This window comes from Geotrypetes seraphini, chromosome 13, assembly GCF_902459505.1.
Source record: "Geotrypetes seraphini chromosome 13, aGeoSer1.1, whole genome shotgun sequence".
NCBI classification, from domain to species: domain Eukaryota; kingdom Metazoa; phylum Chordata; class Amphibia; order Gymnophiona; family Dermophiidae; genus Geotrypetes; species Geotrypetes seraphini.
The window spans coordinates 59,141,455-59,155,390 of NC_047096.1; the positions used below are offsets into that span (position 1 = coordinate 59,141,455).

The 13,936-nt window shown below is 42.3% G+C and overlaps 1 protein-coding gene across 1 annotated transcript in view; it reads left to right on the forward strand.

The window, feature by feature from the left end:
• VAT1 (vesicle amine transport 1) overlaps window positions 1-13,936 on the forward strand; it is a 31,111-nt gene that overhangs the window by 10,042 nt on the left and 7,133 nt on the right. The window contains exons 2-5 of the mRNA XM_033918123.1: window positions 14-221; window positions 6,895-7,065; window positions 7,537-7,626; window positions 12,581-12,822. Coding sequence (XP_033774014.1) covers window positions 14-221; window positions 6,895-7,065; window positions 7,537-7,626; window positions 12,581-12,822 — 711 coding nt within the window. The remainder of the gene's footprint in view (window positions 1-13; window positions 222-6,894; window positions 7,066-7,536; window positions 7,627-12,580; window positions 12,823-13,936) is intronic.

Here is a 13,936-nt window from a genome sequence, read left to right on the forward strand (position 1 = left end):
TCTCTGGTTTTAGGTTGGCGATAAGGTGATGGTGCTGAACAATTCAGGTCTCTGGCAGGAGGTGGTGGTGGTGCCAGCTGTCCATTCGTTCATCATGCCCGAGGGCATGAGCTTTGAAGAGGGAGCAGCCTTCTTGGTCAACTACATCTCAGCCTATATGATCCTCTTTGACTTTGGCAACCTGCGACCCAGTCAGAGCGTTCTGATTCATATGGCAGCAGGTAAGAAGCATCTATCGTCTCTCTAGAGCCTTCATCAGGGTGACCTATGTTCTGGATTAAAGGTCTTAACCTTGTGTGTCAAAAACGATGCAAAATTAAAATTGCAAATACAAATCTCCAGAAGTGGAAGGCCTTAATCTTTTGTGTCTGTAGACATGAGTAACCTGTGTTCAAAAGATCTAAATAGGTACAATGTTCCCAGGACAAAGCATGTCCAGACGGCAGCCTTTACGACTAGCATGTAATAGGATATTCCCATAGACTAGTAATAGGTCTTCTGTTGACATTGTAGGACTCATCATAAGCAAGTACTACTTTTTGGCTGAGATCTTTCCACCATACCTGATTCTGAAACAATCAATCATGGGTCTGAGCCCCACTAAATTACTTTATACTTGTATAGTGCTGTAATGTTCTCCTTTGCTTTTGTTAAAGTGACTAATTTTTATCCCCATATCACTTATTTGTTTATTGAAAGCTTCTATACTGCTACTAATGACCTGGGGAGTCAATTCAGAGCAGTTTACTTGAGCTTCTATAATGACATCATGATAGCATTTTCTGAGATGGCTTTCAGTATAGACATATTAATCATAATCATCCTACGTATATATAATACACATAATACTAGTATAGTGTACTATGTTCATATTAAATCCTACTTACTTGCACACATATAACTTATATCGTGTTTCTTTGTTGTGTTCCTAATAGGGACTAGCCAGCTTTCTTTTCTGTTGCTTTACTAGTTAAAGTAGTCTGTGAAGAGGATGGTCTTTATCCCTTTCTTGAACTTTCTGGTGTCCTTTTCTAGTTTTAGTTCCTTCAGAAGGGAGTTCCACCACCTTGGAGCTTGAAAAATTTGCTGAAAAAACACTTGGCTGACTTTTTTTGTGTGCCTCTTTAGTTATTTGATTTTTCTATACCATTCTCCTTGGGGAGCTCAGAAGGGTTTACATTGGTCATCGTCATGCAAATACATGTCACATAATCTACTTCTGGGAGGGAATTATGTATACAGTACTTTAAAATTCTGCATGCACATTGAATTTTTGAGCAGCTCCCTCCCACTGCAGCTCTTCCCTGCCCCCCTCTCTTCTCTAGTGCTCGGCTAGAGAATGACGTGATGAAATTCATCACCGCTTCGTCCCCACAGATGACCATGGGAAACATCTCCATTTCATTATGTAAGGAGAGAGAGGGAAGAATTGGTATGAATGGGCACAGCCACTGACCCTCAAGCCTTGCATTGAAGAATGCTGGTGTAGGACCAAGGTTGAGATATTCACTAAAGAATGACACAAGATGGTTTCCTGCGGAGAAGGGAACAGTGATGGAATTTTGTTACCATCTCATTCTCTACTCTTGGCAAGACACCAGTCCTGTATCCCCATAGTTCCCCCTAATGCATGCACAACCACCCCCTTGCCACATGAATCCTTGTGGGATAATACTCCAAGCTTGGGCCATGGGAGAAGAGATCACTGGTGCATCTCCCTCTGTTCTGCTCCCTACTCAGCCTGCTTTCCTTCCTATCGCAAGCATCACTAAGCAGATGATATCAACAGCTTTGCAGCGTATTCTGCCATCATATGAATGTTTTGTTGGGTTGTTTTTTCATTTGAACCACGAGGCCTCTATAGCCATGCAGCTCTTGTGAACATGAGACCTAGGAAAGTGGAGGAGGATGGTTACCCAATGTGCTACAATGTGTTACCGCTTGCTACAATTCTGCAGAAAGGAATGAAGGGATTCTGTGCTGGGAAAACTGCACAAACATTGATCAAAAAAGGGTTACTCCAGAATACTGCGGTTAGATTGTTTAATTCGCCTCAACTGATCACCAATGAAGTTTAAATCAGTTGGCATAGTTCATCATATATTAGACAACCTGGGTTTTTTTTTGTTTTTTGCTTTTTTTCTCATTTGCATTATACTTCCACCAGATTGTGGTACATTTTCCACAGATTAGAATATGGTCTAAATGACAACTGAACTCTTGCTTATGCTACCATTACAATTTGGAATAATCTGGATATTAATTACTTATAGGTTTTGTAAAAATTTGAACTTTTTTACTTGTTCTAATATTCATGTTATGATATTTTAATTGGGTTGTTTTTTTTTTTTGTATTTCCCATAGATTTTACATCCTCTTTGAATGTAAATTGCCTTGAACCTTTTTGGTATAGTGCGATATTAGATTAGATCTAATCATTACTCTTGTGCAAGGACCTTCAGAAGAGGGTCTTGGTGATCAAGCCATAGCATCAAATTAGTCTTAGTTTTTATAACGGATTGAGAAGCCTTTAGTGCTTGTCCAGGGGACTTTTTGGAACAGCAGCCCTGTAATAATCTGAGCTATTCTCTTAGTAAACTGAGGCTTTAAGTTGGATGTAGCTGTCTGAAGTCAAGTATTAGGAGTCTCCCCTAGTACCAGCTGCCCTGAGGGACAGCTCTATAAAGAGCCCACTTTAGTACAGGGAGTCTCCATGTTAAGAACCAGTTACATTTTTAAAGTTAAGTCAGATTTGTATGTAACTCAGAACTTGTAGGTTTTAAGATTCTTGCTGCGTATCTCTGCTCCCAGCTGACAAAAAGGGCCAACTGTTCCTGCCAGGGTTCCCTCTAAGGTGCTCAATTGCATTGCATCTCGCACCAGACCATCCTAATTTGTCCTAGTACTAAAGGCCAAACTCATTTTCAATGGAGCTACAGATCTATAGTATTTTTTTTTTTTTTTTTTGTATAGATTATGCTACCGGTTGCCAACATCTTTGTTGGTCCCAAATTTTATTGATTTTTGTTTAATATATATTTTCAATTTTTTTCACTTTCTGCAATTCTTCATTGAAGCTTGTTTGTAAAATAAATCCCACTTAGCTTTATAGTGGACCATCTCATTGTTTACACCACCTCTCCCGACATGCATGTTTCAAATGAAAACTTTTCTTCAGGGTCGAGGGGAACATTTGAGGGAGCCTATGACAGCCGTACAACTGATGCAGGCTCCCTCAAATGTTCTCCCCGAGGTTGTGTAAATGAGAGAGAATCCACTAAAAATCGGATTTATTTTACAAACAAGCTTCAATGAAGAATTGCAGAAAGTGAAAAAATTGAAAATATATTGAATAATAAAAATCAATAAAATTTGGACTGACGAAGATGTTAGCAACTGAGTGTTATACCAGTGGTTTATATATTCAGCATTTGAACCCTCCAAGGCAGGGATCTCAAAGTCCACAATCCAGTCGAGATTTTAGGATTTCCCCAGTGAATATGCATTGAAAGCAGTGCATGCACATAGATCTCATGCATATTCATTGGGGAAATCCTGAAAACCCAACTGGATGGAGGGACTTTGAGACCCCTGCTCTAAGGTATAGCATATACAACCACACAGTTCTTAATGTGGCCCTGCATCATTCCTGAAACTGCTGCAGAAGTGTAGGAGTCTGCCACTGGAAATACTGCTCGGTGAAATCAAATGAAGTCACAGCCACCGTGTTCAGTACGAGTTATACTTAAGTTAGGTATCTAACTCAGGGATGGTCTGTAATGCCCTTGAAATAGCGTGGTTATGTGGAGGTTGCATTGAAAACAAGCTTCTAGGACATGGAAAATGGTTTCAGGTTCCTCAATCAAAACGAGGCCTTTTAGCCTTGGAATAGGAATACATTTGCAGGTGGTGACCGTAACTAAGGGCAGTATGCGAGCTACATCCTCCATCATGAATAATGGAGTTGTGGGTTGTTTTTTTTTTTTTTTTGGTTTTTGGTTTTTTTTTGGGGGGGGTTCTCAATCTGGTTAGTCTTTTCATAATCCAAGACTGGGTTTCTTGGCAACATCGTTTCCTTGTTAACCAACTGAGCTGTGAAAAGTTAAAGGGTTGCAAAGCACTATTTAAGCAGGGCTGGGTATGTTCCCAGTTGGTTACTGATGGTGTAAACAGGCTTAGACAGATGCTGAGAAATCTTGGCTTGATTATTGCAGCCAGATGCTTGTAGAAAGATAAGGCAGCCACGTGTCCTTGATTCAGAGGTACCCTGACAGATGGGCTGCATTGCCACTAGGTTTTTCACTTTAGCCGATATCTAGAATACTGAAAGCGCAAATGTCTCTTCAAGCCTGATCTCTAATGGCTTGTAAAGCCATTACAGCTCTTCATAAATCTGACTTCACAGCTCACATATGCCATTTGGCTCTGCCTGAAAATCTCCCTGGTAGTAGGTCATATCTGTATGCAAGCACAGTGAAGTTTAGCATTAGTTCAGCTATTGATTTTGAGCCTAACTCTTCAGTTTCCAGGGCTGGCTTGGAGGCAGTTTTAAGTTAAAATTCCAAGGGGCTGGTGTAGGATGTTGGCACAGAATGCAGTCAACACTAAGAGTTTAATGGCAGGTTTTGCAGAGAATCAACATCTAGTTAGATAGTAGTGTACAGCATATTAAAAACAGAGGCTTACTGGTACTTCTCCCCTAATTGCAGAGAACTGCTACAGAAGACTTAAGGTGAGCACATAGAAACCTGAATACTATGTCTGAAGGCATAGAAGGGTTGATTTCTCTCTCCTTGTAACTATAATTGCAGTTACATTGGGGCAGAATAGGTAAGACCTACTCCAGGTACTCGAGATCAATCCCACAATACCCTACAAGTAAATGGTCTCTGCTCAGACTACCAGATTTCCTTTATTAGGTAGATTGATAACCACACATGGTGCATCCCAGGATGCACTGCATGAGATCACATGCAGTTCTTTGAAATATCAGAACAGGCTGGAGCAAGGTAGGGATTGATTTTTCTCACATGGTAGGTGGGGGAAGGCAGGCCACTAGACCATAGGTTCCCAATGGGGTACATGACCTCAGCAGAGGTGTATGGCACCCTGTTGATAATCACTGCATTCCTTTTCCTATTTGTCTGCAAACAAACCAAGATGAGGCTGGGACCTTGGCTTTGTCTGCCACCAGCAACTTTTGTTGGTCCTGCCCTTATGATGTAAGCTTCATGTTTTGGAAAGGACTGACATCCATCAATGGCAGGACCAAGGCTATTGCTGTGCACCTTGTTTTGGAAGCGGTGGGGCCGTTGGATGACCACGGAATAAAGGGAGTGCTAAAGGAGGACTTTTTGTTTTGTTTCTCCTCCCCCCCCCTTTTTTTTTTTTCCTCTGTAGCAAACGGCTGTATACTACAGTAGTGACCATGGATACATTTTTTTTTTGTCCCATTCCTGTAAGCTCTGCCTTAACCACCACAAGCCTCGAACACTTATGATTTTAAAGTGATTCAGATTTGTGCAGATGAGGACAGAGCTTGCAGGAATGGGGCAGGTAGGAAAAGAAACTTGCAGGGACGGGGGAAAATTTGTCCTTTTCACTCTACTGTATACTATTGTCAGTGTTTTGACACTGCTTTTTAATATAACAAGTCTGTATAGCATTAGTTCTAATGGATTGCTCTGAAGCACTCGTTTGCATCGCAGAGGCTCAGCACATGGCTCAATTCATAGATGAACTCTATTTTTGCGCACAAGGAGGCAGTGGTAGGGTCTCTAGTAAGGGGGGTGGGGAGTAGAGCCTACCATTGCTAAATAGTGATTTAGTGTCAGATCTTGGGGTTTAGGAGGATGGGAAGGGCACATCTTCATAAGGAGCTACAGTTCTCTGGAATCTGAAGTTGAACAGAAAGTAGTTGCCAGTTTAGCGGTGAATTCCTTTCCTGTGAACACTGCCTTCATGTCTGTCTGAAAGTGTAAAAGCCCAGGGATTGAACCTAGGTCTCTACATTCCAACACACAGACCATCCTGTAGTCGGCACACAGTAACTCCTGTTTCACTATCGGTACACAGGACCAAATGGCTGGTGCCAGCTCTTAACACAGGTTTAAAAGGATCGTGCACTGCATTGTCATAAATCAGCATCTGAAACAATTAAATCCTCGGCTCAGACACGTAATGTAAACTGTAGGCTGCAGGTCTGAACACCATTGGGGGTTTTGAGACGTTCCTAGTTGACCTAAGTGACTCTTAAATGTACAAGTAGGAATGACACTGCTTCCATGGGAAGTGACTTCTTACACAAACAGGAAGGGCACAGCAGGATATGGGCCTGTTCAGGCTAGGGGCCTCTATTGAATCGGATCTCAACATCTGGCCAACTGTAGCAACTTGAAAGTGACTCTTCTCTAGCCATATCTATAATGGAACTCTGAACAAGTAGGGAGCCAGGTTAACTTGCACTTGTACTTGTACTTTGCCAAGCAGCCTTTTAACCTGTGCATCAGCTAGGCCTCAGATCTGAAAAGTTCCAGTTGGTTCCTGGCAGTTGGGGCATACAGTATGAGCCCTTTTGGTGGTACACTAATCTTACACCGTTGTCGACTCGAAATACCCAATAGCCACCTGGCTAGTTTAGTAGCCATGTACCATCTCTTATAATACAAGAAAGCTTGTCTCCAAACTAGATGCATTTTGCTGTGTCGGTAAGCTGCAGTTTAGCATGAACACTGAGGCACTAAAACTGTTGCATGCTGATATCTTTAAATAGTTTGGGCATGAAACAAAATTCTCATTCAGATTAGATTCAGGGTACCATGCTGCCTGACTCTAGAACAGTGGAGCAGGAAAAACTAGGGTCTTGGCACCCATTCAACACTTAATCTTTTCCAGGTGGAGTGGGGACTGCAGCAATCCAGCTGTGTAAAACTGTGGACAACGTGACCATCTTTGGCACAGCCTCTGGTTCTAAACATGAAATTCTCAAAGAGAACGGTGTTGCTCACCCGATTGATTACAGGACGTCTGACTATGTAGAAGAGGTCCGGAAAATTTCCCCAAAAGGTAAACTTGCAAATGAGAAGCTACATAGACCTTATAAGATCCAAGATGTGAGATTGAATTGGTATAGGAACTGGTCAAGCTTAATGGTATAGCTTCCTCTTGGACATTATCTAAACAGAAGGTGGTAATGCAGTTTTTAGGTTAGGGCATTTTAACTTCAGAAAGCATGAGACGTTGGTAGACAAGGTTTCAGTCATAGCATTGAGAGCCCTCCAGATGCCTGAAATGCAGAATAATTTTCTGGCCTGCTCAGTGTGCCATGAATAGATACAGAAGGAGCTTATAGTACCAGTTAACCTGTGTTCATAAGGATTAGCATATGGGATAAGGCTGATATGCAGTGGTTAGTCTTAGTAATGACTGAGCCAGAACAGGGCAGAGCCACATGTCCTTTCCTCCTCCTCCTCCCCAATAGAAAATATGGTTACTCTAAACTTCAGTAACACTTTAATCATTGTTTCTTCCTTCTAGGAGTTGACATCGTGTTAGATCCTCTGGGAGGATCTGATACATTAAAAGCTTTTAACCTCTTGAAACCAATGGGAAAAGTAATACTCTATGGTGAGTATATTTCTTAAACTTAAGAACTGGGTTTGGCTCATAACTTGATAAAGCTTGCTCAACCCTTGCTTCGGCATTGTTACTCAGAAGCAACACGTCTTCTGTGGCTCTTTTGGGAGATCTGCAATGCATCTCCAAATGCCTGTTGGCACTGTTGCTCTCATTCAACATCAAGTTACATAAAGCAGCTGTTTCAACATCTGCCAATTAAAGGGTTAATTAGGCTTTTATTGATGCATCTGGGTTCTGGGAGAACAGTTTGACTTTTCACGCTTGAATCTTGGTTCCACTTTTGACTAGTGGATTATTCACTTCCTCTTAGGAGCTTGGTATTAAATGTTTTGACTACAGTTCCTGTGATTATCTAGGAAATAGCTTAAGTTCCAGTCTACCTGACCAGGGCTTCATTTGCCTTACACTATGGTGTCTCCAATATGCCACAGACATCACTTGCTACCTGTGTAAGATGTCTTTGGCTTAAAAACCCATTCATGCTCGCATCGCTTGCTTTGCCAGTCCACAGTAGCATGCAGTTAGATTTGGGGATTCAGTGAATCCCCCAACTCTACAGCCCTACTTTATTTAAAAAAAATTGGTTTACTTCTTAGTCTGATGTTGTTGATTTGTTGAGCTGTTAGCTTATTGAACCAGTCAACTACATTGAGCACAAAATAAAATAGGTCTCTTAAGGCTGGGAATTCACCCAACCTCCTGAAGGCCCTGACAGTACTGATCTGAATTTGATTGGAATAGCTTCTGTTCAACCAATCAAATTCAGAAGCAGTACTGTCAGGGGCCTTCAGGAGGTTGGGTGAATCTACTGCAACTCTGACTATTGGTAAGCAGAGCACTTGGGTGGACAGTTTCTCAACAGCTTTCATTCTAGGCCTAGTAAATTGAAATTTGGAATCTAATTTATTTGCCTTGATCACTTTTGTTGTGCATAATTATGAATAGGTGAGGAAATTTGGTTCTGGCCTCTCAGTGACAATATTTCTTCAGCAATTAAAGGATTGTCGTCATAACTTTAAAGAATCCTTGGAAGATGTTGTACAAGCTCGACATACATTGGCTTTGTGCTATCTAGATCAGGGCTTCTATACTCAGTCTGCAAAACACACATCGGTCTGGTTTTCAAGATATCTACGATGAATATGCATGAACTAAATTTGCATGCAAATCTCATGTATATTCATTGTGGTATCCTGAAAACACTGACTTTGTGTCCTAAGGTCTGGGTTGAGAATCTGATCTAAACTAATGTAGTGTACAATGCTTTTAAGATTTCAACATAAGATCATGTGTAAAGCAGATCTTGTGACAAATCATTGGCATGCTGTTTCTTAGATTTCATAATGAAATATATGTAGCTTAAAACATTTGGGCTACACAACTGTTAAAGCAGGCTTTTTCCTTCCATCTTGAAGGATCTGACTGCTTGTTTTGAATATTTGGCTCCACTCTCTTGCATTGTGAGCTTAGATCAGGATGGATGACCTGGTATTTCAAGTTTTTGATGTGCTCTACTTTGGCTGTCAGCTTACCTCCCATACCTGTCTTCTGTATCTGTAACTAGTTAAAATCAGTATATTTGTATTTAGTGCACTGCTTTGCCTTATGTGATCAAAATTTGCCTAAACCTCTACCATCACCTAAACATGGGGTCCCTCAACCTTTCAGAAATCTCACTATATGCACAGAGCAGATTTGCCTTCAGGATTAGGGCAGCATTAAGGCATAGGCCAGATACATACCTAGAGTTTCCTTCAGGAGGGCACTCTGACCCATTTGGTTAGCATTAGTGCTGCCCGATTCAGGAAAAAAAATTAGATTCAATTCAGCCTATTTGAATTGATTTTTCAATTCGATTTTCCTGCCCAAGTGGATTTTTTTTTTTCCCAAATATCCTGGTGGGTTTATTTTATAGCCTCTTCACCCACTTTGCCCTCTCCTGGCACTGTGGTGTAAACAAAATAAACAAACACTTTTCCTCTCTCTCAAATCCTAGCTCACATTCGTGGTCTAACACCATAAAATAGAAAATAAATATTTTTTCTACCTTTTGTTGTCTGATCATTATTCAGATCTTATCAGTCCCAGGCTCCGGTTGTCTTCTGATAACTTGCTTGCCAGGGTCTCCTTTTTTCTCAGTGCTAACCATCTATCTTCTGTCTCTGTCCTCCCCTTCCCTCCCCCGGAGGTCTGGTATCTTTCCTTTATTCTCGTCTCCATCCACAGATCCACCTTTTCTGAATTACCCTTCATCTCTCTCTCCTTTCCCAACACCCCAGGGTCCACCATCTCTCCCTTTCTCTTCCAACTACCCTCCTATCCAGTATATCTTATCCCCCCTCCACACCATCCCTTGTGTCCAATTTCTCTTCCTTTTTGTTCCTTCCCTCCCTAAATCCTATTGTCCACCATCTATCTCCCTCTCCTGTTTTTAGATCTTTATTTCTTCTATCCTTCCCCCATCTCCCCTCTCCATGATCTCCCCCAAGTCCATATCCCTCCTCCACCAAGTTCAATTCTCCCATCTATCTTCTCCAGTCTACCAACTCCCCATCTCACTTCTCCCTCCATCTACCTTTTTTTAATTTTTTTATGGCACTCCTAAGCCCCCCACCACCACACCCCCGCACCTTTCCCAAAGAGTCCGGAAGAGGTCTGCTGGTGGCGGTAGCAATCCACTCCTGCCACTAATCCTAGCATCTTCTCTCCACTGCGGCCTGCCCTCAGTGAAAACGTCCCGTTTCCGTTCGGGTGGCCGAATGGAGAGAAGACACCCAGAGTAGCAGCAGGATAGTGAATTAAATTCACTACCGCCACTTTTGCCTGGCCAGGGAGGAGAGGAGAAAGCCTTGCAAAACTGGAAGTTACATCAGAAGCAAGGACTCCGGTGGCAGAGGGGAAGCCCAAACGAGTCTCTTGTGCAAATCGGAGCAGCAAGGCGCTCTCCTTCCCGCAAGCAAGGCTCTCTTCTCCTCCCTGGCCAGGCAAAAGTGGCGGTAGCAATAGGGCCAACGAATCGGTAAGTCCAATTTTCTTTAATAGTAAACCAAATCGATTCACCAAAAGTGAATCGGAGAATCGAATCGCGAATTGGGCAGCACTAGTTACCATAGCTCATTCTTGCCCCGGTAATTCAGCCTCAGCCATTGAGTGGGGGGGGAAGGACCAGAGCCACTGAAGCCTATATTCTCCATTGAGCATTTCATCTAGTTAGGAATAGCTCATAACATGTTTCCTCCTTTGTGTGGCTCTGTTAGAGGGAAACCACTAAGTCTTTCATGGGACCTAGTAGAATATATAACAGTGATTGCCCAATGCACTTTGTGTAGAGACCATCAAAGGGTTACATCAGCTTTTTTTTTTCCAGGGTGGAAGAATGAGGGGGGGGGGGCAGCAAACTGTCTTCACAATCCATAAAGCAGCCACTTTTTTTTACTGGCTTGACTTTTATTCCCTGTTCAACTAAGTTTACGTTATGGGACTGCAGAGGGTTTTCACAGATCAGTGATCTCTCTGAACCAGGCTCTTGGGAATGTGCATAATGTGTAGGAAAAGCCTAGCAGAAACAAGGACAATAGGCTTTTGGGAAGTAGAAGCTAGAATGGTGGGCTGGATTAAGACTCTTAGTCATGAATCACCCCAACATCTTGTCACTAGATCATAAAACTCCCATTTAGGGTCAACTGCTAGAACAATTCTTACAAAAGCAGGCAAAAATTCTCAGTAATGCTTGGGTGGCTTAAGTGGGGACCTGAAGCAAGTGAGTGTTTGCTATACTGGGATAGAAGATCCAAGGCCAGTATCCTGTTTCCAGTGGCCAATTCAGTTCACAAGATCCAAGCGGTGAGTAGGGAAGTAGATTTGAACTCGTTTCCCAAGTTCAGCCCATCTGCTCTAATCACTGGGCCATGTCCTGTATATCCTGTCGAAACAGGGTTTTTAAGTGTTTCCCTTTTTTTTCTTTGGCTGAGGAGTCACCATAGGGACAATTGCTCATTGTTCTGGCTTGATGGTCCTCATAATAGAACATTTGTGTTTCTCTTGCAAGATGTGTGGGTGAAATGGTTTTGAAACATACCAAAAAATCCTTCCTCCCCCAACTGTGAAACTCAATATTTGAGGCACCTCAGACAAAGGCCCTTCTCAGGCAGGCTGCTGAAATGCATTCTAGTGTATTATAGAACCATGATTGTAACATTCACATACTTCTGATAGCTGAATGTGTAACTTGGCCTGTAATTTAGGGCCCCCCAAATGCTGCCATTAAACTGGTGTGTGCCGAGGGTCTCAAAGCCACCAAGACAACCTGGCCAATCTGGCAAATGTTACTAAAAGCTATGTAGAGCCCTGTATAGGGGTCTTGCTTATTGTATATGGGAATTGATATATTTGGTCAGGACTCTTCTCTGAATCAAACTAGTCAACCATCTCTTGCAAGATGTGTGGGTGAAATGGCTTTGAAACATATTTTAAAAATCCTTCGTCCCCCAACAGTGAAGCTCGATATTTGAGGCATCTCAGACAAAGCCCTTCACAGAGGATCTGTAATCAGAAAATAATGGGTATACATTGAAGGAACTAAGGCCAGTACTGGGCAGGCCTGTGTCCCATCTATGGACATTCAGTCAGTTGAGGATAGGCTGGGGAGGGTTTTGATGGCTGGGATGGTTAAGATGGGCTGGAGTGAGCTTTGACAGACTCCAGTAGATGGAACCTAAGTACACTACCGGGCAGGGCTCTGGGTTTCTGGCCCAGAAATATCTAAGAAAAAGGACCACTTAAACTAAACAAATTTAAGGAAGATGTATGGTTGGGAACACAGGATGGACCACTCGGGTCTTTATCTGCTGTCATTTATTATGTTACTTTGTCTGTTTACACTCTTAATTCCCAATGAGTTATCGTGGTTTGTTTGTTTGTTTTTTTGTTTTTTTTAATCAAGGGGCAGCAAATCTGCTCACTGGCCAGAAGAAGAATTTGATGGCCCTGGCAAAGATATGGTGGAACCAGTTCAGCATCAGTGCTTTGCAGCTCATTCATGCCAACAAAGCGGTGTGTGGCTTTCACCTTGGTCACCTGGAAGGAGAGTGGGAGCTCATTGGTGGTGTGGTAGCCAATTTGATAAACCTATACAAACAAGGCAAGATAAAGCCCAAAATAGACAGCGTGTGGCCCTTTGAACAGGTAAGCTTTATTCACTGACTAGTTGTGACTTAATACTCAGAAAACACTGCAGTGGTACACATGACATTGGGACACTCATCTTAGGATGTGGGCTTGTTTCAGGCTAGGAGCTTTTATTAATAGATCTCAACATCTGACCAACTGTAGCAACTTGCAAGTGACACTTTCCTCTAGTCACATCTATCCCAACTCACACTGAACAAGTAGGGAGCCTCAGCAGATTAACAACCAGCTTAACTTTTTACTTGTGTTCACTAACCAGGCCTTGGATCTGGAAAGTTCAGTTGGTGCAGAATGCTTACTCTGGTATTCAATATGAGCCCTGTCCTGGTGGTACACGTAATCTTTACCACTGTTGTTGACTCAGAATAACCAAGTGGATATTGGATAGTTTAGTATCTGTAACTTCTCTGTAGTACAAGAAAGTTGTCGGACTAGAGGTGCATTCTACATATGTAATTGTGCACTTTGCTGTGCCAATGAGCTTAAGCATCTCCTGGGAAGGGTGTAGCTCTTTCAGACAGTTGATAGGCCTGGTTTGAAGTTTCAGTAGGTAGCTATGTAACTAGCTGGGAATCCTCTCAAAGCTGGACTTGGGTGAAGACAGTCAGGTAATCATAGATACAAATTCCATAATTGAGTCAAGTAGCATTTCTCACATCCCAAAGCATGGGGATCCCTGCATTATAGCTCATTGATTCATAGGGACTTAAAGACTGTGGCCACTGTTGTGGCATGCAACAACTGAGATGTGGCTCTTGGAACTTGTCTAAACAGATTTTTGGCATCTTTCTCTTAGAAAGTGGTGGAGCATAACCATCTGCTACTGCAATATAGAAATGTACGGTACAAGTGATACTTTGCAAAGGTATAAATCTCTGAATAGGGAGCATTTTTGCCTTTGGTGCGATTACATGGAGCCTTTTCAGAACTATTCACTTTCTTCAACTCACCACAGCAGATTGCCAGTTCAGCCTGGCATCCTTCTCTAAAGGCTAGAAATTGGCATCTGGCCCATGTTTCAGGCCACTTTTTGAAGAATCTGGCTATAATCCTAGGACACAATGTTGCTTGCCAGTGGTTGCCACAGGCATGTTTTGGGGTACAACATACG